The sequence below is a fragment of the Heterocephalus glaber genome, unplaced genomic scaffold (genome assembly GCF_053883595.1).
Source record: "Heterocephalus glaber isolate CG9 unplaced genomic scaffold, H.glaber_assembly_v1.0 deba00001593, whole genome shotgun sequence".
Classification (NCBI taxonomy): domain Eukaryota; kingdom Metazoa; phylum Chordata; class Mammalia; order Rodentia; family Bathyergidae; genus Heterocephalus; species Heterocephalus glaber.
Genome location: NW_028258368.1, coordinates 5,863,184 through 5,888,217, shown reverse-complemented (window position 1 = coordinate 5,888,217; position 25,034 = coordinate 5,863,184). Strand labels below are relative to the sequence as shown.

Sequence of the window (25,034 nt, the reverse complement as noted above, 5' to 3'; positions counted from 1 at the left end):
AGTTTAGGGCTGGGGATTTAGCTCAGTGGTTCTGCCACCTGCCCCTCAAGCATAAGGACCGGAGTTCAATCCCCGGTACCAAAAAACAAAAAACAAACTTAATTTTATTTTTGGTACCAGGGATCGAACTCGGGTCCTTGCGCTTGCAAGGCAGGCGATGGAACCACTGAGCTAAATCCCTGGCCCAAACTTAATTTTAAAGGTATTCTCTACTGTTGTCTCACTTTTAGTTTTAAGAAGCATCATGCTATTTCCATTTTCTTCTCTTTACATATGATCTCTCCCCCCACAGTTGCTTTTATGGCTATCTATATTTTGACATTTTGTAGTTATGTATATGCAGTGGCATGGGTCTTTTTCTATTCATGTATCAGTGCTTTGCAAGCTCTTTCAGTCTGAAGACATTGTCTCTTAGCTTTTCAGAAATTCTCTTTTATTATTGTTTTATTATTTCTTTCTTTCTCAGTATTCTGCATTTTTGACTTTCCTGTTATTTGGATATTACTTTTCAGATAGAGCCTTTAACTTCTTTTTCCTTTTATTTTCCAGATCCTTAATCTTTTGTTCTACTTTCTAAGAGATTTCTTTGGCTTTATCGTCTAGTGTTTTTACTGATATTTTAAAAGTTCACCTCTCTTATTGTTAATATCCCAGAGCTATTTCTCAATTTCTGTCTACCATTTTGTATCAGTATTTCTTCTTGTGTCATAGATTTATTTTATTTTTTTTGGTCTTCAAGAATATTAATCAAATGTTTTCTTTGTTTTTAAGATTATTCTGCTATCTGCCTTGTCTTTTTTTTTCTCTGAACCCCATCTTTTTAGTGCCTATTTTTATCTGCCTTTGCTGATTTTTGGCAGTGTACCTCCATTTAAATATAAGGGAACATTGGGCTCATTGGCATTTATGTGTATGAGCACAGCCTGTTCATTGGTGTATCTCTCTCTGCATTGACCAGGTTGGAAGCCAGAATTTTTTAAATACTCTGTTATGTGTGAATTGGAAGGACTCCTTAAAATGTCAGCATAGTTGTGAGAAGTTATAATGGCATTTTGGTAAACAGCAGAGGACAGTGGTCCTATATGATTTTATACCTAGTGATATTGTAGCCATCTTAGTTTGTGTGAGTACACTATGTGATGTTCACATGATGACAAAGTCACCCAAAACACATTTCTCAGAATGCAGGACCTTGCTTGGATGCTGTTTTTCTGGAGAAATTCAAGTTTTATTGAATTTGACTGTCTAATCTCCTGCTTGCAGTTTGACAGTGTGACTTCAGGATCCTGGAAGTAGAGAGGAGGAAGAAGGAGACCTTCCCATTTAGTCATTTATGAAATAGAGCTTTTTATTTATAGGTAGCTGGGAAATAATGTGAGTTAAACCAGTGATATCTGGAGAGTGATTTTGAATTATGATGGGTTAGACTAGGATTGTAGTCAAGAAAAGTGATGAATTTTGCAGATGAATGCCCATGTGATGGAGGTGGAGGGCTTGCTGCTGAGGATAACCAGGAAATGCAGTGTGCTCATTCCCTTAGTTCTCTTCCAGCTGGAGAAGTTCATGTTTTGTTCTTTTAGGTGAGAAAGTTTGGACCTGTAGATTTCTCTTCTGATTGGCTCCACAGGCAGTCACTAGTGGTCATCCATTTTTTTCCCCCCTGAAATGAGCATTGTTCTCCCTCCCCTGTTGTCCCAGTGTCTAAGGAATAGAATACTTAGTGGTTAATGGCCATTCAGCTAAATGAAGACAGTGGGTTGTACCCCTAGAATAAAAATTTTCTTCATTGATTTTGATTTGGAGTGTTAGGAGATGAAAAAGATACAATATTTGAATATTCTTCGGACTTCCAAAAGAAGTAAAGAGGAAAATGAGCTGGCATTTCCAAGTGAACGTTTCTGTGTTCATTTTTTAGGTCTTGGTTTCTAGGAATGGAAATGCTATAAAGTGCTGCAGAATTTCTTGTAAACTAATTTATCTATGAAATTATCATTTCAGAAAGGCTAAGCAGTTCTGCCTTTGAGCTTGTGTTCATAAAAAACCATATTTTCCTGGTACCTGGATTGTGAGATAAGAGTAATAGTTTCTGTTTTTTTCAGAGCTCTGTAGTTTACATTCCACTAACATACATTACCTTCCTTAGCCCCCACTGAGATCACTTGAAACGAAGAGGACTTGGGTAACTGGCCTATGGTGTCAGAGTAGTGGGCCAGGAAGCCAGGACTCGGCTCTCAGGGTCTGACACTGATCTGTGGGACTCTAAACAATTTCCTCAACCTTTCAGAGCTTCTGTTTCCTTCTGCATAAAATGGAGGTAATCATAACTATTTCTCTAAGTTATAGTAAGCATTATTTGTAGTAATAAGAATAGTAATAATAATAGCTAAGTAACTGCTTATTTAATCTTTTTTCATGAAAAATTTAAGCATGTTTTAAAGTACTCATAGCTTAACCTTTTAAAAATAAACTTAATTTTTTTAGAGCACTTTTAGGTTCACAGTGAAATTGACCAGAAGGTACAAAGATGTCCTCTTTACACCCTTCCCCCACCTCCGCTTCTCCCATTATCAACATCCCCTCCCTCCAGAGTGGTGCATTTGCTTCTATTGATGGGCCTACATTAACACTTAATTATCATCCCAAGTGATGGTCGCCTGGGGGTTCACTCTTGGGGTTTTACATTCTACATGTAAAGACATGTGTCCACCATTACAGTATCCATGCAGAGTAGTTTCACTGTCCTAAAAATCCTCTGTGCTCTACCTCTTCATCCCCTCCTTCTCCTTCATCCCTGACAGCCACTGATCTTCCTACTGTCTCCATATCTAACCTTTTCAGCATGTCACGTGGTTGGAATCATACAGCTTTGTGGACTTGTCAGACTGACTTTTTTCCCTTAGTAATATTCATTTCAGTTTCCACCACATCTTTTCATTGCTAGATAACTCATTTTTTTTTAACACTAAATAATATTCCACTGTCTGCAGGTACTGCAGTTTATTCACTCACCTACTGAAGGATATATCTTGGTTGTTTCCAAGTGTTTTCAATTATGAATAAAGTTGCTATAATGATCTTTGTGGAAGTTTTTATAACAATACATTTTCATGTCCTTTGAGTAAATTCCAAGGATTGTGATTGCTGTATTTTACGGTAAGAGTATGTTATATTTTGAAAGAATTCACCAGACTCTTCCATTATAGCTGCATCATTTTTAATTTTCACCAGCAAGGAGAGTTGTTACTCCACATCCTCACCAGCATTTAATGTTGTCAGTGTTCTAGACTTTGGTCATTCTAATAGGTGCATAGTGGTACCCTATTGTTTTAATTTGCAGTTTCCTGATGACATATAATTTGGAGTATCCATTATATGCTTATTTATTACTTGTATATCTTCTAGGTGAAGTTATCTGTTAAGGTCTCTGGCTCATTTTTTAACCACATTGTTTTGTTTTTGTTGAACTTAAAAAAATTGCTTGTGTGCAGGGGTGTAGTTCAGTGGTAGAATGCTTGCCTGTCATATACAAGGTCTTCTTGGCTTTAATGCTCAGCATGAAAGAGAGAAGCAGAAAGAGGAGAAGAAAGAAGAGGGGAGGGAGGAGGGAGAAAGAAAGAGAGGAGGAAAGGAAAGAAAAGGAAGGAAGAAGAGAGGGAGGGAGAGAGGAAGGAGGGGGAATAAAGAAAGAAAGGAAAGAAGAAAAAGAGAAAGAAAGAAGGAAGGAAAGAAAGGAAGAAAGAAAGAAATTTTCTTTACAGCCTCTCGCAAAGCAGAACATTTTATTTTAATGAAATCTAGTTCACCAGTTCTTTCTTTTCTAGATCTTGCTTTTGGTATTGTATCTAAAATTATTGCCAAAGAGCAAGTCCTCTAGATTTTCTCCTACAATATCTTTTAGGAGTTTTGTAGTTTCCCATTTTATGTTTAAGTCTATGTATGATCCAGTTGAGTTCATTTTTATGGAGAGTATAAGTCTGTGTCTAGACCAATTGATTTTGCATGTGGTTGTCCAGTTGTCCCAGCAGCTTTGTTGAAAAGATTATCCTTGCTCATTGTATTGCCGTTGCTCCTTTGTCAAAGATTGGTTGATTATATTTATGTGGATCTATTTCTGGACTCTCTATTTTGCTCCATATACCAATTTATCTTTTCTTTCACAAATATTACACTGTCTTGCTCACTTTAGCTTTAGAGAAAGGCTTGAAGGACCTCTTCAATATTTTGTTGGCTATTCTGAATCTTTCACTTCTCCGTGTACATTTTAGAATCAGTTTGTCAGTATCCACAAAGTAATTTGCTGGGATTTTGATTGAGTTGCAATTGAATCTATAGGTCAACTTGGGGAAAGCTGACATCTTAAGAATACTGAGCCTTCCTGTCCATGAACATGGAATATCTCACCATATATTTCTGTTGAGAGAGCCCCAAGTTTAGAGATTCTTTCCTCAGTGTGTCTGATCTACTCTTGAGCCTATCAAAGACATTCATTTCCATTGGAGTATTTTTGATCTCTAGACTTTCTTTTTAGAATGTCTATCTTTCTGCATACATTGCTCATCTGTTTTTGCATATTGTATACTTTATTCAGTAGAGCCCTTACTATATTAATCATAGTTGTTTTAAATTCCCAACCTGATAATTTCAACATTCGTACTACATCTGAATCTGGTTATGATGTTTGCTCTCTCTTTTTAAACTGATTTTTGCCTTTTGCTGCTGTCTTATAATTTTTCTTGTTAGCTGGACACGATGTATTGGATAAAAGGAACTGCTGTAAATAGGCCTTTAGTAATGTAGAGGCAAGGTATGGAGGATAGGGAAGCACTTTCAAATCCTAGGATTAGATCCCAGCCTTTCAGTGAGTGTGTGCTCCTCGACTGAACTTCTGAAGCTTCTCAGTATCCACCCCTACCTCCTATCCCACTGCCCTTAGTTGGGACCCCTGGCTAAAGCCAGCTGGAGCTGGGGATTCCCCTCTCTTCAGGTCAGTTAGGCTCTGATAAAACTGGACAACCAGGGTAAACTCTGGTTAGTTTTTGCTGAGAGCAGTTCTTGTCAAGAAGGAATGCTATAGTATATTTCACACTGTTCCCTTCATCCTCCTCATGCTGGAAACACAAAGGATTTCCCTCTTATATTCAATGTGAGGGCCTAGTAGAACGAATTCTTACAGATAAAACTTACAAAATATGGGGGCTGTCCGATAATTGAGTCTCCTTAGAGTTTTAATCTCTCAGACTCTTTCACTCTGAGCCCCTAGCAATTTCTCAATTACAGTTTAGGTTTCTTGTCTCCTGATTCCCACAGAGGCAGCTACTTTGGTTTCTGCTTCAGTGAGTCCTGATTATCTATTTGTTTGCCTGTTTGTCTCTCTACTTTGGGGCAGCGTTTGCTCTGTGATCCTCTCTTATGGATCTAGAGAGTTGTTGATTTTTGAGTTTGTTCAGCTTTTTACTTGCTGGTGATACAGAGTGGCAGCATCCAGGCTTCTTACATGCTGCCTAGAAATAAAAAATCTTATTTAACCTTTACAACAAAGCTATGAGACAAACACTGTTGTTACTAATTAAGGAATTTGAGACGTAGAAGGAGTGCCTAAGGTCACACAGTAAGTGGAAAATTTGGGGTATGTAGGAAAGCACAAATATAAAGCTTGGTCCTTTACATGCTAATTAAATCTGATTCCATAGAAAGTAATGCTTCCCCACTATATATTATATACGAAAAATGTTCTAATTCACAATAATGATATTCTTGGATTAGTTGAAGAGTAAGTTTTAAAGAATCTTTTATTTTCTTAGGAGTGATATTGTTTTTGGTGTGTCACCTTCTGTCATATACTTTGGGTCTATAGTTTTTCTCCTTCATGGGTTACAGGCTAATAGAGAAAGGACTTGTGTTTCCCTATTTTGATTCAGACTGTGGACTGGTGACCTATAAATCTTTCCTGACATAAGACACATCAAAACACAGTGATATAGTTGTGTTCACCACACTAACAATGCATTAGTGATTGATTAGTAAGAAGGGTGTTTTACTTTTTCCCCTCTAGTAAATGCCATTTAAGATGTAGTTGATATAAGAATTAAACTGACTTAAGAGTAGAAAAAAGGATGTTTCTATAATATACAAGAAGAAAAGGAGTGGTTTTATTTTAGATATTACTTGGATTTGAATAATTAGTAGCGATGGCCCAATGGAGGTGGTTCAAATTAGAGATGGGGTTTGGGAACATGCAACCAGGCCAGGAAGGAACTTCTTTTCCTGTTTCTCACTCTTTACTTGAGTGGCTTTTAAGTCTTGGGATCACATAGGAATAGCTCTATTGTACTGGGATGATGGACAGAAAATGCATTTCGTACGATTTGAGGGCATCTGCCTTACCATCTGTTAGAGCTGTCAGGCCAATCAGTGGGCTTTGAAAAACAACTCTTTTCTGGTTGAAGCTCCTGTGCCATTGTTCTCTAATAAACACCGGGTTTTTCTTTCCATGCATTTATTTAGTTTTTTGAACTAGAGGTTGTGATAGAACTTGTCCTTTTAACAGTTAAAACCTGGGAGTTTCTATGCATCAGGGCTTCACAAGGATGACTTATCTGAACATAAGTGGTGAGAAGCATTTCCAGGTCCCAGGCATCTGCTGGGTCATCCAAATGTCATGGCCATGCCATGGTGCAGGTGATCCTGATTTAGAAGTAGAAGTAACTACGGGGATTTAGCTCGGTGGTCCTGCTGCCTGCCTCACAAGCACAAGGTCCCGAGTTCGATTCCTGGTACCAAAAAAATAGAAGTAGAAGTAGACTACTGTTTTCTAAAAGACAGACCTGCTCTATTTCTCTCCCTTTGGGAAGACCATGGGAAGGCAGACTCTCCGTCTTATGCCATGGTGTCATGATGTTTGTGTGTCACTTTTCTGGTGGGCTTTGGCAGTGGACATTATTAACTCATTCTGTTCACATTGGCTCTGATCAACCCAACATCTTAACCTATCTTTTAAAATTATTGCTCAGTTTTCGTATACATGGAAGTGTAGACAGTCCTTCACTGAGCTGATTTAGAGCAAAGGGAACATCAAAACTGGGTATTTACAACACAAAAAAACTGTGAGTGACCAGAGGAAACACAGCTTCATGTTCTACTACATTCTCCTTTTTCATTTGTTTAACACGTGTATATGTAAATACCTATGTAATTCATCTAGGGACTGGGACGTGGCAGTGAATATCTATATCTATTTTTTTTTAAATATCTCATAGAAGGCCACAGGTAACCTTGGTGAGAATATAAATGGTCAAACAATGTTAAAATAGGCCTAAAAGACAGAAGTGTCAGGCTGTCAGCTTATTTAGTGATTGTCTAAGTTAGGAACCAAGTTGCTTGCCAGATATGGTTTTAGGGGACCTGCTCCTACTAGACAGGGCAGCCATGTCACTCAGCTTAATGGGTCTGCGTGTCCATAAGTGGGGAAGTCCCTCTCTTATGTCAGACCTTTGCCATCTGGCTGTTCCTGGCTCTTCCTCCAACAAGACAGAACTCTCACCTTCAGAGCATTGTTTCTGATTTAGAACACAGGGTACTTCCAAAGACCAGAGTCAGATGGAAACACCGTTCCAGTGGTTGTGTCCATTGCTGTGAAGGCTCTGCGCTGTTTTAGTGTAACTGTCCAGGTGAGTTGTAAAGGATTGGGGTTTGCTGGCCAGAGATGTGTAGCTTTTTCTAGTAGCTGAAAAGATATTGGTTCCAGCCTTCCAATTGCTCACTCACTCTCATTCTGACGTTGTATGTCCCAGATCACTTCTACACAGGGTAAAAGAGCCAGAACATGCTGAAGCTGGTATTTAGACCCACATTTAAGTCCAAATTCTATGCTGTGTCTACTCACGACTGCCTTTTTCTGAGTTTTTATGAGATGAGCACAAGCTCCACAGTGGAATATTTATAAAGTTCATGAAAATTATCTTCACTGAGGAAAATTGGAAGTGTTAGGCCAGCTTGCCCAAAACATGCAGCCATGGAACAAAAATCTAATTTATTTCCTTGTTTTTATTTAGCACTCCTTGTCAAGTTAGGGAAGCAGTCCATAAGACCATTCTCACTTCTGACACCAATTGCAAGTTTGGGTCTCCCCAAGACCACCCCCAGGTTTTATAATTCACTGGAGGAACTCACAGAGCTCATTAAAGTTAGTTATAGTCTCTTCATTACAGCAAAAAGCTACAGATTAAAATCAGCCAAAGGAAGAGATGTATGGGGTTAAGTCTAGGAAATTTCCAAATATGGAGAGTGTCTCCTTACAGTGGAATTGACATTTTTTGACCTTGATGTGCAGCAGTATGAACAGAGTAATAACCAGGGAAGCTCACCTGGGCCTGGTGAGTCACATGGACACGGCTGACTGCCCACACGGCTGACCTTTGTCTCCAGCTGACACGGCATGATCTGAAGCCCCCCTCCCCAGGGCACTTTGTTAGACTATCTCCTGTGACCCAAGCTCCCAAAGTAAACAAAGACACTGTTTTCAGGCAGGCATTCTAAGGGTGTAGAACTCACCTCCCAGGGTGGAGAGCAGTGGCCACTCCTCTTTTTTGACAAAGTTAAATTCTTCACCACTTGCTTTCAGACACTAAGAAATGTATCCAATAATGACAGTGATGACAGTCATAGGGACATAAGGAAAGATAAGATGCCCATTATGCAAAAGCCCTTGCTTTTGGATGCCCTGTCCCCAGTAATTAATGATGCTATTTTTATACAAGACTTGGTGGATGAAGCATATTTATTTATATTTCATGGTTCAGAGAATCAGACTCAAGGCTTCATGCATGCTAGGCAAGTGCTCTACCCGTGAGCTAATGTACTCCCAGCCCCAGAACATAGACTTTAAAGGCCACTGGACCTGGTTGACATTTTCTCATGACTGATTGTGATTTTGTGGCTTTTTCTTACTCATTAAATACAGAATGGCCAAGCTTGTATTAAAAACATCTCTACCTTCTCTTTTGTTTTTAAACTTATTTGGACAGAATAAATAATGTGAATTAAAGACCATTCAACACATGACACTTGGATTTCCATATCTTTGACAAAGACCATTAAGAAAAAAGGGGAAAAAAGTTTATAAGTAAATTTCTTTTATGTAGACACAATTTAGGTATATGAAAGAGGTTGACAGCAGTGGCTCCATTTTTTGACCCAGCCCCAATTGTGTGCCATGGGGACCCCTCTGTGAACTTGCTGACATGCCACAAGAAAGTTATTTGCTGAGAAGGAAAATCCTGAGAATTGTATAAACTAAACTCTGCTAGAATAGTAGTATGGTCTAGCTGGACCCATGACCTGTAGATGTAAACTTAGCATGCAATCATTATGTAAACTTACCCTGCAATCATTGTTCTTGATAAGCAATCTCCTAATCCACTTTAACTTCCTCTTTTTATTCTTAAAAGGTCCCTCTAAGCTGCTCCCTGGCTGGCCACATTCTGGTTTCCACAGGAATCTGTGCTTCCCAAATTGCAATCCTAAGACCTCAAATAAATGTTTCGTTTTGCCTTACAGATTGTGTGAGCCCCTTTGAACAGCACAGCAGATAATATTCTCCATTCTGGATAATGGGAATCAGTGAAATTACTTTAGTTTCCCTAGTGATTATAAAATGGGAGGTTTTTTTCATTGTTTTCTTCATATTGTTACTTTTTTTTTTTTGAGTTTTTTTTTAATGGGAGTTTATTTTTGCTGAATTCTCCCCATTGACTATTTCTTGCAGTTAGATTATTTATGTGGATTTTATTTGATGTTGCCTGAATCGCAAATGAAAAAGATTCTGAGAAACCTGTTAGTAAGTGAGGAAAAAATTAAATGGCATAAGATGGTAATAGGTGGACTTCTCTGCTGCATTCAAGTAAAGTCTGGAATTTACATAAAAAATGAATTAGTCTAAGAGCAGTGGGTTGAATCTCTGAAATAGATTAATGGGACTGCCCTCACAGCAGAACAAATTAATCTTTCAGGGCAGATAGTCAAGAAAATAAATGGACAACACAGTGTCAGTGGCTTTTAATTGAAGGAGGGAAATAAAGACCAAGTTACAGTTAAGGCAAAAGTGGCAAAAGGCAGCAGCAGCCTTAGCAGTAATGGCTCATAAGCGTCTTTCCAGATAAAGAAAAATGGGGTCCATTCTGGGGTGCCCCATCAGCAAATGTTAAGAAAAGATAGGCAGTCCTAGCCTCTTCCCAACCCAAGAGGAGAAATAAATTACCTCAGTGGTGAGTGAGGATGGACAGGGCATCCTGAGGAGCAGGGGTCATTTGTGGCTGTGGGGACCACATCCGGGGTCCCCCAGGCTGGAACACATCCCACAGCTCAGTCTCTCTGTGCTGTTGTACTGATTGCCTGCCTAGCCTCCTAGGGGGCCTGCACGGTCAAGCTGAAATTTACAGTGATTTGTAGTGCTTAGCTAGTTCTCTGGGTGACAACTTTTTGCTATTTGCAAGAGTTTTCAGATGTTATCACCACCTTCTCAAAGAGTGCCTTCTTCCCTTTCATTTTTGTCACTTATCTAAACTTTGGTGGATCTGAAAGCTCTTCTTTTCCTCCACCTGGATCCCACCTTGCCTGATTGCCACCTCAGCTGTTGATTATTAGGCTTTTTGGAAGAAGTGCAAGCACGTTCTTAACATTTGCACTCAAGGTGACTAAAGGTACTGTAAGTTGGCAGTGAGACAGGGCCAGGGGCAGTGGTGCCTGTGAATATGCAATGACTGGTCTGGACAAGAAAGAGGAGACGAGATGGCACACAGAGAGGTGTGTGTCCCATGTGGATTGCAGCCTTTGTAATCTTCAACGGCTGCATCCCTAGGCCCCTACCCTGTGCACTGTACCTATGAAGTGTGTAGTATTTTCTGGAAAAGCAGGCTGAGCATCCAAGGTTCCTCCCAGCACCCTCATGGGCGCTTGCCTGAGTGATACTATTCCTGGGCAATGATTTCAAAGCATTTTCTTTTACAAGGCCTCTTGTTGGGAAATACTTCTAATTAAAGGAATACTGTATAATATCTATCTTTTTTTTAATGTCTTAAAATGGTTAGAAGAATGACCTAAGTGCAGTTTAAGCACAAAGTGGTGCTTTGCAGTGACACTGTGGTTTCTCCTTTTTTCTCCTAATTTCCAATGGACCCATCTTTTTAAAGCAGCACATTATCATCAATGAATGTGACACATTAATTACTTTGACCAGGGAAAGTTCCCAGACGCCTGGCTATGGTGATAATTACAAGCTGTGTGTCCATCTGCCGCCTCTGGTACAGGCTGGAGCAGGCACTGAAAGCCCCAGGGTCCAGGAGGGCTGGGGGACGAGGCCTCAGAGTAGAGTATGCCCCCACAATGCCATGCTCCTATGACAGCCATGTGGCAGAAGCTGCGGAGTCAGAAATGACCTTCTGTTCTCAAGGCTGCTGCCACAGCCCCTCAGAACCTGCCTCAGCTTCTTTCTTCAAAGTCTGTAAACCAGGTGGCTGCGTGTTGCATGGATGATCCCCACCTTGTGAATGTGTGTGTGTGTGTATGTGTGTGTGTGTGTTTGCGCACGCTCGTGTGTATCTGTGTCTGTGCTCATGTCTATGAAGGAACATAGTAGGTTCCATTGTTCCCCAGACACCTACCTCTCCCCTTCCCCAACTCCCCCAGCCTGGCTGGTTTCATAGAGCTAAAGAATCACTTCTAAAGCCTTCATGGTAGCTGGGCCCAGTTGATAGTTTTGGGTTTTGGGTTTTTTTCTCTCTCTCACTTAGTGGATATCAAATATTCTAGTGCCTGCTGCCAGTCCCTTCATTTTCATGCCACAGTTGTATGAATTAGTTCCTTTCTTATATTATTCCTTCCTTGTACTTTGCAAAGTATAATTCTTTTACTTTTCTTTTACTTTGCTGAGCACCTCTTACACATTAAGTGATACGGTGGGAAAACAAGGGTGAATAAGACTCTTGCAGCCAAGGGGAATGACAAGTGTGCACTCGGATTATTTTGTGTGCTGCTTTAACTATGGAGATAATATTTTTCAAGTACCCTTTGCAAGTTTGTGGGCTGCTTGTTTTGCTCATCATTAAATGTCAGAAATTTATCCATGCCAATACCTGGGGCTGTAGTGTAGTTCATGCTTTTTTAACTATATAACATTCTTTTGTGTTAATACACTGCAGTAGATTTTTCATTCTTCTCTCTTAGGCTGTATTCAGTTTTTCATTATTTTGAACAGTGGTGCAATAAAATAGCTGGTTTTGATCTTTTACCTCAAGTAGAAGAGTTACTCCAAGGAATACAAGAAATGAGTTGCTCTTAATGCTTGCACCAGCTTGTGTGCTTAAACAAGATAAAAGAGTCCCTCTATCTTGGAGTGGTGGTGTACATCTGTAATCCCAGCACTCTGGGAGGCTGAGGCAGGAGGATCGAAAGCTCAAGCCCCGCCTGGGCAGCTTAGTGACTTAGTGACACCCTGTCTCAAAATTGAAAAAAATAATAATAATTAAAAGGGCTGGGATGTAGTTCAATGCAAAGGCCCTGGGTTCAATCCCCAATATCAAAAAAAAATTTTTTTTTAATTCCTTTTTAACCTCATTATTCTCACACCTGGTGTTATTAGACTTTTAATTTTTGCTGCTCTGATGAAATCTCTGATGATACATTTTAACATATTATTTTCTAACTGCCAGTAAGATCAGCTTTTGTTGGGTGTATTCTTATTGGTTCTTGTTTTCTTCTCTGGGAATTTCCATGTCAAATTTTATGCCTAATTTTCTTTTGGATTGTTGGGGTTTTACTCACTGATTTTTCAAAGTTCCTTATATATTCTGGATGATGACACTTTGACCTTTACAGAAATTGCAAATTTTTTTTCCCAAACTGTGGAGCTTGTTTTTCATTTATGATCTTTTATGTTTAGAAGTTTTAAGTTTTGAAGTCAGATTTATCAGTGACATCTTTTATCACATGTGCTTTAAAAATATTATCTAAGAAATCTTTTACTACTCTAATGCTTTAAATATAATTTTCTTATATTTAGCTTTAAAAGATTTTACTTTTTAAACTCAGGTATTCACACTCCCTCAGTTGTATATGTGGTTTGAGGTAGGGATTTAATTTGACCTTTTTCTGTATTGCACTTCTGTAGTGTGTCCAGTTTCCCTATGTATAGGGCCTACTTCTGGGTATTTATCTCTCCCTGGGAAGAGGCTATGATAAGAACTGGAAGAAAAGGTTCACACTCAGGTGACAGTTTTCACAGAGTGCAGTCCTTTTCATACCTGTCATCCTTCCCCCACGCTTTGCAAGTTAAGATTGCTATGTGTATCATATGCATTACAAGCCATTTTAGCTTGTAACTGACCAAAATTCCTAAACTGATGGTTTAATAAGAAGGATTTCTCATGTAGAGAGAATTATATCTCTTCTCCAGAGTGATGATCCCGGATTCCTTATGCCTTTATATTAACATACTATGTGAATGCTGCTCTGACTGCTCAGTAACAGTGTGACTTCAGGAAAGCTGCTACACTTCTCTGAGCCTTATTTATAACATAATTTTCATTATTAAATGAGGAGATACATGAAATGTCCAGAGTTCCTACCACCAAGAAATCTGAACCCAAACAGGTAGCACCTACCACAGCATGGTACTTTGCCAAGCAAAACAGAAATATGCACACTGTGGGAAAGAGTAGTCCACAGGTAAATTCATGTATAAAAAAGGTGAATGCAGGGCATTTTCAGGTGCAGAAGTAGTGCCCCCAGCACTGGGGGTAGGGCTGAGAGTGGCGGCCCAGGGGAATTTAGAAAGGCAGTTTTTGGAGATGGGAATTTTTCATTTGGTTTAAGAGAGGATAGTTTGGTGGAGGAAGTGTAGAGACTTCGCTTGCAGTGTGAGAAAGTGTGACTTTCAAAGGCTCAGAGTTGGGAGGAGGAAGAAGAGCTAGCAGTGGTGGTGCTGGTTGCACATGTGTGCATGTGTGTGTGTGTGCATGAGTGTGCATTGGGGTGGTAGCTGGTAGGGAAATGATGTTGAAGAATGCTTTCAGGTCCATTTCAAACACTTTATGAAATGAAGAGCAATTACACCTTTGTGGCCCTTGAGAGGGGAAGTTATGTGCTTGAAGTGGCCCTGCGGTGGTGGATTTGGTAGTGTGCAGTTGCTCAGACTGCAGAAGGAGAGGTCAAAGGCAGGAATCAGATGAGCAGGTGGGGTGGAGAGAGGCCAGGGTACGTTTCCTCAGCACTGATAGCTGAGGGAACTGGCAGCCACAGAGACAGACACGTGCTTGGCTGAGTCACTGGCGGCTTCCTGGGAAGGGGCACATGTGCTTTTTGCAACCTGACAGTTGCACCGTGACCTGAGCACGTGGGTCTCTCTGGGGGTCACATAACGCATTTCTCATCTGCCTTCATTGTCACACTTTCCCCACGAGGAGTCAGAGAAGCACGTTCTCGATCTGAACCTGTGTGGACTGTGTCTATTACAGAGTTCACTGTGTGTCAGAACACCTGAGCCTGGGCCATATATAAAGGAATGAAAGTTGATTTCTAAGTCTGGAGGCTGAGCAGTCTACAAGCACGGGGATGCCATGTGGTAAGGGCCTCGGAAGGGCAAGGGAGCACACAAGAGACTGGAGCAAGAGAGGCCCGAACCTCTTTTGTAGCAGCCCACTCTCAGGACATTTAATCCACTCTTGGAACAGCGACATCAGTCCACTCAGGACAGCAGAGCCCTCGTGCCCAATCATCTTCCAGGCCCCGCCTCAGTACTGCTACAGTAGTGGGTGAACTTCACTGTGGGTTTTGGAGGGGACATTGGAGTCATAGCAGACGGAATATGTTCTTATCTTTTTTGTTTTGTTTTGTTTTGTTTTGAGACAGGGTCTCACTATGTAATTCAGGCTGGCCTTAAACTCATTATGTAACCCAGGCTGGCCTCGAACTTGCGTCGGTCCTCCTGCCTCAGCCTCCATACCTAGCTTATTGCTAAAGTTCAATATAGTCTCAGTAGTGATGAGGATAACAATGACAGTAGAAAGCATTCGCACAGCACTTAGGATGGACCCAGGACATTTTATATCTTTATTTAATTCTTACAGCAGACTTGAGGCCAGGTTTCATTACCATCACTCTCACTTATAGGTGAGGAAAACAAAGCATGGAGGACACAGTATTTACGGGGTACATAAGACTTGAACCCAGGCCCTCTGGACCCAGAATACCTTTGCTAATCATGCTGCATCCATATCAGGTGACTCCTTCCTTACAAGAACAAACCCACTAAGGCTTTTTAGGCATTTATTTCAAAGGGTCCTCCTGTTTTTGCAGTCTAAGGTCTTTATGGTCTGTTTCTCTGCTTCTTGCATCACTGCACATTCCACAGCCCTCAGGACACCAGGCCCAGCCTCTCTAACAGCAGTGCTCAGTGATCTTTGCAGCAGCAATTTGGTGCGGCCCAGGGCTAGGTCCAGCAGCCTACCAGGAGGGAGCATTGTGCCTGTAGGCAGAGTCTGAGGTGCCTTCCTAGGATCTTAGGGGCTGTTTTGAGGAACATTTGGACAAAAGCTGCTGAAACAGCCTGAAAAATAGATAACACTTATCTTGAAAGATGGTTCAGGGTGAATGTTTATCTTCTAAAAATTGGAGCAGTTGGCTGTTAGGAAACCAGAGTAGCCAGATCTTGGAAACTGTTGGAGAGACCATCAGTAAACAGGCTTCCCTTTAAGGAGAGGTAGGGAAGAAGAGGAAGAAGGAGGGAGAGGAAATTGGCTGTCCACATATTCCATAGCCTCTGTGTTCACTCAGAGCTTCTGCTTGTTCAGGGGCTCTGGGAGCTATGGGTGACCTCCATTTGCCCTGTCATCCCATGGATAAGGCTGAGTGGGAGAGGCAGGCGGAGCCCAGCTTGGGCTGTCCCTATGTCTGCAGGGTGACATGAACACACATGGCCCTGCAACTCAGGCCTTGTAATGATGGGCCTCTTTCTGTGTCTTCCTCCCCAACAGGCCTGGGAGCCCCAGGAAAGCAGGACTTCTGCCCCTTCTGCTCTACAGCTCTGCATTTAGGGAAGAATCTGGTGCAGACTCCACTTAGGGTCAAGTTGAAGCTTGGTACATACTTACCTAATTCAGTTGGCATCAAGGGGTCTGCATTCTAATATTGCATTTTGTGACTGTGGGCAGAGGACTTGTGAAAAACTAGAACACTGGTTTTTCTGAATTGTAAAACCTGCTACCTTGGATTAAACATGGCAACATGAAAAAGGGCTTCTAGAGGAGACTCCCATCAGTGGTGGTTCCCTTCTCTCTTTGGCATGCATACCCAGGGCCAGCTCCCTGTGTGGAAGCTACATCCTCATCCGTCCTCACCCAGTGGGGCAGCCAGGACTTGAAAGGTCATAAAAGAGTCAGAGGCCCTTTTTTGAGTATCACAAAAGATCATGCCTGTTGTGGTTAGGGAATTGCCTGACAAGATTTTTCATTTTCACTTGGAAATCCTGTGAGTGGGGAACAGCCTGCATTCATCCTTTCTTTAAGCATATTCAGTACACAAGTTACAAGGGAGGAAGCTGTACTGTATAAAGGCAGTGGCAAAGTGCCTGGCTTGGAGACAGCCTGTTTGTTTGTTTGTTTGTTTGTTCATATATAAGTAGGGATTGCCAAGGATTATGAAGAAACTTCTGGAGTGTTGAATATGTCCATTATATTGATTATATACATAGGATGCTTGTGGTGGTTATAAACCTTAGTATGTTCAATTTATGTGTTGGTTATACCTCAGTAAAGTTGTCTTTAAGAAAAATAGTCACTGGGACACTTGTAGTGATGGAAACTTCTTTTCCATCCATTCTTCTAAAACTTTTCTGATTCAGGTTCAGTGACCCCTTTCTTGCCTAACCCAATGTCTTTGTCTCTGTCCTTTATGTGCCGATCCTCTCATGAGCACTTGACTTTGTTGAACGCCTCTTCCTGCTAGAAAAACTTTCTTCTTTTGGGTCCTTAGCAGCATTCTTTTTGTTTCTGCCTCCTGCCTCTTGTGGCTCCAGCTCGTCCTCTGGCCCTCATTTTTCAGTCTTGTTCCTCTACCTTTTTTCCTCTCCATTCACACTCACCTCCAAGGTTATCCCAACTTGTCCTGCATTTTCAAGCTTCATAACCTGTGCTGACCAGTAAAATTTTCCATGATAATGGAAATATTCTCCCTCTGCATTGTCCAAAGTGGTAGCCACTAGCCATGTGTAGCTATGGAGTGCTTGAAATGTGGCCACTCAGACTAACAAAATGTATTTTAAGTTTCATTTATTTTAACTAATTCCAGTTTCAATAGCCACATGTTCGTGACTGCTGTAGTAAATAGTTTGGGTCTGGACCATCGTTTGTGTGAACCCCATTAGCTGGTCTTTGTCAGGTAAAAGGGCCGAAAACCAAGACCAGACCAGGCCACAACAAGCCTTTATTAGGGGAGTAGATCTGCCGGGCTGTCTCTGAACAAAGGAGAGACAAAAGCAATATGGTCAGGGCAGGGAGAGTCTTTTATAGAGACTGGGGTGGGGTTTGTAGGGGCTGAGGTGGGGTTGAGTGAGGTAGTGACTAGGGAATGGAGGAGCCGGTGATGTCACTAGGTGGTAGAAGGTGAGCAAGTATTAGGTTACTCTCTAGGTGGGACCAGGGGCATGCTGGGAAGAAGCATTCTTTGGTGGGAGCAACCATCTTGGCATGATGTCACACAGGGGAGGGGGCAAGGCACCATAGGAAGAGGCCAGCTACTATACATAATAGCTGCTGAGGTAGTGGGAGACCTGTCAGTCTTGACCTATATTATTTCAAAATAAAATAGTTAAGAGTTGTATTTTTTTCATGAAACTTTTGTTTCAGGCTTGTGTCTTTGTGGGTCACATGGAATCAGCTGTTCATTTTGTTTGTAAGTTGAAAGTCACTGATCAAGATGCTGGTGATGTCCATACTTATGTCTCCAGGGATGAGCTGTGACTCCGATTCAGTAGCTCCATGCTGGTGTCTTTCACTCCTGTCTTTACAAGCCCCATTCATCACACTGCAGCACCTCTAGCATCACCCCACCTGCTCACCCTGACTGTTCTGGGACAGGGCTCCCATTTCCTGGCTTGGTTCTCTGCAGGGCTCTGCATATGTGCTGCCAGCTGGGTATCCAGGTCTTCTCCACACTGGCCTCTCTCTCTTTCTCTTAACTCAGGACTCAACTCAGAGGTCATTTCCTCAAAGGAGTGGACTTCTCTGATGAAATCAGTGTCCCCAACCTGAAGTTGTTTGGAAGTTTTGGAAGTAAAGGATGTATGTTGTCACTGCTTTTGAATGGTTTTGAGTAATATAAAACAAGAGTCATCAAAGTATTTTTGATTAGAGATCCTTGAATCTTCCTCAAGAATCATCTGTAATCACCAGAATCCTTCTGTGCAAGTGACATTGCCAGGTTTCTATGTGGAGAATAAATATTGGTTGTGCTATTTTTTACCTACCCAGCTGAGCACCCAAATATGCAAATTTAACTGTTTAAATATGCACAAATGGTATATTAAGATATAGACATATAAGTTATGATGATATAAAATTTAAATGAGAGTTTTTCATTACTGTTAATGCATCATAAGCACAAGACAAAATTTATCATTTATTTAAACTTTCTAATTTCTGAGATTTCTGCATATCATGACCAAATTTTTGAGAAAATTTGAATTTCATTTAAAATACCAAATCACTTTTGTCTTGAAGAGAAAGCCTGATAGTTTAGAGTACACTATTCCTTGTTATTTTAGTCTTTACTTTGTGAAAAAATGTTATTAAAATAATGCAGAAAAGAATTGCCAGAGTTAATAAACAAAATAAATTACAAGATTTGTGATTCTGACCTTGATTTTAAAAATAGAAAGGAAATTTTAGCCAAACACTGAAACTCTTTACAGTAGTCATTTATGTAGCAGATTCCAAAAACAACAAAATTGAAACAATATATTCAGAATACTATATTTTGGTTAAATCACACAGTAAAGGAGTCAATAGGAAATGCATTTAACATTTCACAATGGAAATTAAATATAAATAAGAAAATATGGCATAATTTCATACAAGAAAATTCTTTAGATAAGCAATATTCAGAAAATTGAAATAGGGCCTCCATTTTACTTGACTTATATTCCATTCTGTCCAAGGTCAAAGATGGTAGTGATTAAAATATTTGTGTTCTTTGACCTACTTCTGGGATAGCTGTCCAAGGGGAATAATCCAAATTTCAGCCAAAGACCAATACATAAACATGTTAATTGTGCCATTTTGTATAATTTCAGAATGCCAGGAAGCATCTGAAAATCTAGAGGAATTAGGCAGATTGTACAATGTCCATACAATAAAGCATTGTATAACTATTAACATAATTTTTAGGAAGACTTTACTGTTGTGGGAAAAAGCTTCTAACATAATACTAAGTGGAAAAAAAGGATATAATTATATACTATGATCTTAATTAGGTAAAAACAATATCCATAGTAGACATGTTAATAGTGGTTAATTCTAAGAAGTACATTGTTACTGGTTTGTATTTTCCAAAGTTTTCAGAAAAAAAGCATGTATTACTTTTATAATAGCAAAAAGACTATTAAAGAAACAAATTATGGTGGTACACAAAAAATTAAATATTTAAACTCACTGTGTTTTAGAGCTAGAAAGCAGTACAAGGGTTTTTACCTCAAGATGCTGCATGATATGTTTTGTTTTCTTACACATTGGTTGTTATTTGCTGATCAGAAAGTTGGGCCAGCTGTCAGCTTTGTCTTTCATAGGTATAAAAGTGGATGAGAAGGTAACCATTACCTAATAAATGTGACTTACTGGTAGCCAAACATTTTTAAACTGAGGAAATTTAACAGATTTCTGATGGCATAAAATGGGGACTATTCTAGAGGTTTTTTAGTCTTTGGGTTCTGATCCATTTACAGGTCTTAAAAATCATGACCTAATGGGTCTCCCCCAGAATTCCTTTGTAAATGAAATTAGTAGAATAAAAAAAAATCACAGTTCATTTGCAAGTGGTGAGTATTCTATAAATTTTAATTTTAGTATGTGTAGGTACTGAATGTTAACATAAAATGTGGTTTGGTTTGGTTTTGGCTTTTTGTCAATAGTTTTCAGTCAAAAAAAAGTGCAAAAACTCTTCATATGATGTGGACTAGTGGTTCTTAGTTTTCTCCTGGGACCAGAGGCATCAGCATCATTTGGGAGATTGTCAGAAAGGCAGATTCCTGGGCCCCACACCCATCCACTCAACCAGACACTCTGGGGGTGGGTCCAGCATTCTGTGGCTTCATAAGTAACAACTTGGAGAACCACTGGCCTTGCTCTTCCAGGGATAGCCTGGGGACAACACTGGTATCACCTGTGATCTAGTTAGAAATGCAGAATCTAGGGGCTGGGGATTTAGCTCAGTGGTTCTGCCACCTGCTGCACAAGCGCAAGGACCTGAGTTCGATCCCTGGTACCAAAAAAAAAAAAAAGAAAGAAAGAAATGCAGAATCTGAGCCCCCAACCTAGACCTACTTGGTTAGAATCTACAGGACCTGCAGATAATCTGATGCAGCAAGACTGAAGAGCCCTGCAGCGACCCATCTTTCAGAGGCCACGTAGGTAGCATCAATGAGGAAGGTGGCCTGACTTCCTCCCTAAAGAGTGTAGAGCAGGGGAAAGGTATTGCTGTGACGGTTAAGGACTCTTAAATTTGTTTAAAAATGTCCTGTGCTATGCTAGTTGAGGTTAATACACCCAATCAAATTCATCAACTAAGATCAACTGCAGTTGACACTAATTACTTTAAGCAGATTTGAAACACAAATTTTAATAGTGACCCTTCATATTAACTTCTTTGATCTCTTTTAGGAATTTATCAAAGAGCTGCTGTCCCGGATAAGAGGCATGAGGAAGCTGAGCCCTCCACAGAAGAAGAGTGTATGATTCTGAACAGGGTGGGATTCTCTCTAAGACACAGAAAAGTCCTATGGTTTAGACTTCATGAAGACTTTTATTAAACAATAGTTGTTCTTATGAAAAACTTTTTTTGGTGTGTGGGGAGGGACTCTATTAGACATTTATTCAAGAGTGTTCCTTTTTGTTGTTTTTTTAAAAGGCTTTTATTAGTGTAATATTTTAATAAGAAAGATAACACGACTCTGACTGCAACCCAACCAAGGATGATCAAAGCAGGTGGACCTCCAAGGATAGGCCAGGCCAGGCTGTTTTCTGCAAAGACTCAGATATTTAGGACCTTATTATACAGGGAAGATGGTTTTCTTACAACCTTTTTGGTGATAATTTTTCTTAAGTTGTACATTTGACTCAGATGTCTAACTTTCTTGTACTTGTATATACCTACACACAACTAAGCTGAAATGTAAATGTGAGTTTTATTTCATATTGATGGAACACTTGTGGTCATCCTTTCGTGGGAGGTCACAGCACATGGGTTTTTCAAGAGGCCATGAGGCATTCTTCATGTGAATGCTCCTGACCTTCAACATTTACTTTCTGCACCAAAGTGAAATGAGCTACACTACAAAATGTTGAGTTGGTCAAGGGCTTAATTTCTGAATTTTCTGTTGTTTCATTGATTGGGATGCTTTGCCAGGTTGTGTACTTTTTGCCTCATTTGTGGTTGTTTAAAATTTTATGAGCCCTTAATTTGAAGCACTAACCTGATTTCTAGGGAAATGCCCATGCTATCTGGGTAGTATTTTACGATGGAAAAGGGAGCAGCACTGTGTAGCAATGAATTCTCTGCTTTCCACCAAATACTGTGTATTATTCTCTCTCCTTGAAAGCAGGTCAGAGGAGGTTAGTGGACTGAGCATCTTCCTCCTGAAGAGGTTCCTTCTGCACTTAAGTAGCATCAGACCGGAAGTATGAACTCAGTGTTGAGCAAGTGTAGAGATGAGACGATATCACCTTCTTTCTGACAGTTGATACAGCAGGGTTTTCAGGTTTAACAGCATGATTGCATTTCTAGCTTCTCTCAGTGGCTCATGGGGAGGATTCTAGGGGTGCCTGGCCCTAATTTTGACCTTAATCTCCATGCTTGGAGCTAGGCCTAAGCACCTGCCCTGCTCTCTTAGCTACATACCAGCTCTCTAGAGAAGAATTAAAATTCAGATGGCATGTGGGTAGGGCAAAGGGTGAGAGGAGAAACTCTTCCTGCCCTCCAAAAGGCCCCTGCTGCCTCCCTGTGGAAACCCCACCTACTGTAAGATGTCTCCAGGTGGCCCTGTCAGAGGACAGGGACCAGGCATTTTATATCAAGGGTGCTCTGAACATATTTTATTTTTTAAGAGAAGTATGTTTGTGAATTTTACGTATACTGGCAAGCTTTTGAAAATGTATTTAATTTTGTAATGTTTACCAATGATTTATTTGCAAGCTATTTACTCAAATAAATGGAGCTGCTTACAAACCTGTTTTCCATGTATGCCTTGCAGAACATGCTAACATAATGATTTTACTTTATCAGTTTCTCTGCAGATGAGGGTACCAAGCGCCCCTATACCTGGGCTTTCATTTTCAAAACATCTGCGAGCATTTAATCTTGGTCCTCTGCTGAGACATCTTCAGATCAGGTGGCAACTACAGACAGGCTCTTGGGCCGAGAAAGAAATAATGCCTGCGTACATTTCCTTAAAACTCTTTCCCATCTGATAGAAACCCTCAAGGTTTCGAATTAACAAAATATTCCAATTATTATTAGAATACCATACACCATATAAATCAGAAACTGAATTTTCAGGATTGCTCCTAGGCTTGACCAGCCCAAGTTGTGGTCTTCAGATGAAGCCAGAGTTAACATTTTCCCCAAAGGCCTCTAACCCCCTACCCCATACAACTATCCTGCCTTCTTTTCTTTCCTTTCTTGCTTGGGGGGCATCACCTCATCCTCTTGAATGCTCCCACTAGAAGCTTGGCCTCTTCCTTGACTCCTGTCCTTCCCAGCTGGCCCTAATCATCAGGCATGTCCTCCTCTAATACCTCTCAAATCCATCACATGTTAAACTTCCCTTGGTTGCTGTAGCTTCCTTGGACCTGGCTTCTCCACATCCAGGTTAGTCTCTCTCTGCTCCCATCTCCACCCAGTAGCCAAAATGATCTGACTATTCCACCACTTGCCTAAAACCCCACTCCATGCCTGCTGTCTGTGGAACTGATTCTGGATCTCCTGCTTCCTCTTTTAGCCTTGTTCCCATATTTCCAGTCCCACTGACCTTGGGGTATCTGAAATACTCTGTTTACTTCTCTGAGGTTTTGTATAATCTGTTGCCTCTGCCTAGAGCACCTTCTCCACCAGCAAGCTCTTTCCAGAGGGCTGGAGCAGATGCTCCCTTAAACATCCTCAACATCTCCAGCATCATCTTGATCATCCCTGACATCTGGAATATTTTCGCCGTAGGACCACACATCCACACGTGTTACACCTGCCCACTTGTGAGTCTCTTCTGTCAGCTTCTAAGAATCTTAAGTTTGGAGCCATGACTTAATCCAGCATCTGGTCCTATGCTTGGTCCTTGTCAAAGAGATCAATATGTGTTTGCCAGTTGAAGGACTATGATACATGTTCTTCAAGAAAACAATTTCCTTCTCAGCTAGGGTGGTGGTTCTCAGATCTGAATGAACATTTGAGTTGCTTGGGAAATTTTAAGACAATTGAGGCCTGAGCCTCAGTCTGTTCTAACCAGTTATACCAGAATTTCTAGGACCAGAGCTGGGATGTTCTTTTTGAGTTCCCCAGATTGAACACGGCTGGGCCTTCTGGTCATTCTTGTGTGATATGATGCACTGGTTTGAGTTCAGCTCTCCATATTTGTACTGTTAACAACAGGTGGCAGCTATGATGTTAACACTCTGGTTTAGTCTTATTCAGAGGTTCTCATCACTAGGCAGTGCATCCAAAGTAGCTAACTTCTGGCTAACCACTCACTCAAACACTGGGAAATTAAGTTGAAAATTGATGAAGTAGCTTCTACTGATAACAATCATAACAAAAGTTAGCACTGTGTTGAGTGCTTACATGGCTTATTTCATTTAATCCTGACCTTAATCTTATGAGGTAGATTGCATTATCCTCATTTTACAGATGAGAAAATAAACTCAGAGTTTAGCAGCTAACAGAGGTCATATGGTTACACAGCTGAAATACAAACTCAAGCCTATATGACTTCAAAGCCCAGAACCCTTAGGATTTCCTTCCTGTTGTTCCTCAGTCCCATTGAAACCCCAGATCTGCATCTAAATTGAGCCAGATTCCTGAACCAGTGGATAGGGCTGGAGGCTTTGTGGATGAAAGAATGCTTCAGTCACCTGTAGGGCTCCTCACCTGCAGTGTAGCCAGACCCAGGTCTTCTGCCCTTCTACTCCCATTTCTTTTTTTTTTTTTTTAATTAAATTCTTTTATTGGTACATTGTAGGTATACAACACAATTACATTTCTCATTGGGAATTGTACCTTTACATAATGCATCTTGGTTCTTATTTTTTCCCCATTCCTAGCCCTCCCTTCACCCCCTCCACCCTTCCTTATTTACAAAGACTTTATTTCCATTTTTTCCATTTCTCATCATTTTTCCTTTCCCTTCTTTCCTTTCCCCTGCCCCTCCCACTACCCCTACCCCTTTGGACCTTTTCTTTCTATTTTACATTATCGATTATTCATCCTAATCATTGGTACATTTTAGGTATACAATATAATGACATTCATCATTGGAAATTTCCATCTTCCATTTCTATTTTCCCTCTATTTGCCTTTTCCCCTGGGACAATGCCCCTGGACTGAGGCTTAGCTGCTGGGTGTGGAGTATACAGCCATTTCCAAATAGGACCCAGAGAGGAATAGCAGTATTTTCTGCCACTAAACTATCTTCACTTGAATTCACTCTAACCCAAAAGATTCCTCGAGAGTTATTAAAAACTAGCTAGATGGTACCACCTGCTTCTAGAATCCATCAGAACAAGATG

General features: G+C 40.6%; 1 protein-coding gene across 1 annotated transcript in view; it reads left to right on the top strand.

Annotated features, from left to right (window-relative positions):
• The window catches only part of Ppp1r14c (protein phosphatase 1 regulatory inhibitor subunit 14C), an 84,859-nt gene extending 62,370 nt beyond the window's left edge, over positions 1-22,489 (top strand). Inside the window, exon 4 of the mRNA XM_004856887.4 lies at positions 20,922-22,489. Coding sequence (XP_004856944.1) covers positions 20,922-20,996 — 75 coding nt within the window. The 3' untranslated portion in view covers positions 20,997-22,489. The remainder of the gene's footprint in view (positions 1-20,921) is intronic.
• The last annotated feature ends 2,545 nt before the right edge of the window (positions 22,490-25,034 follow it).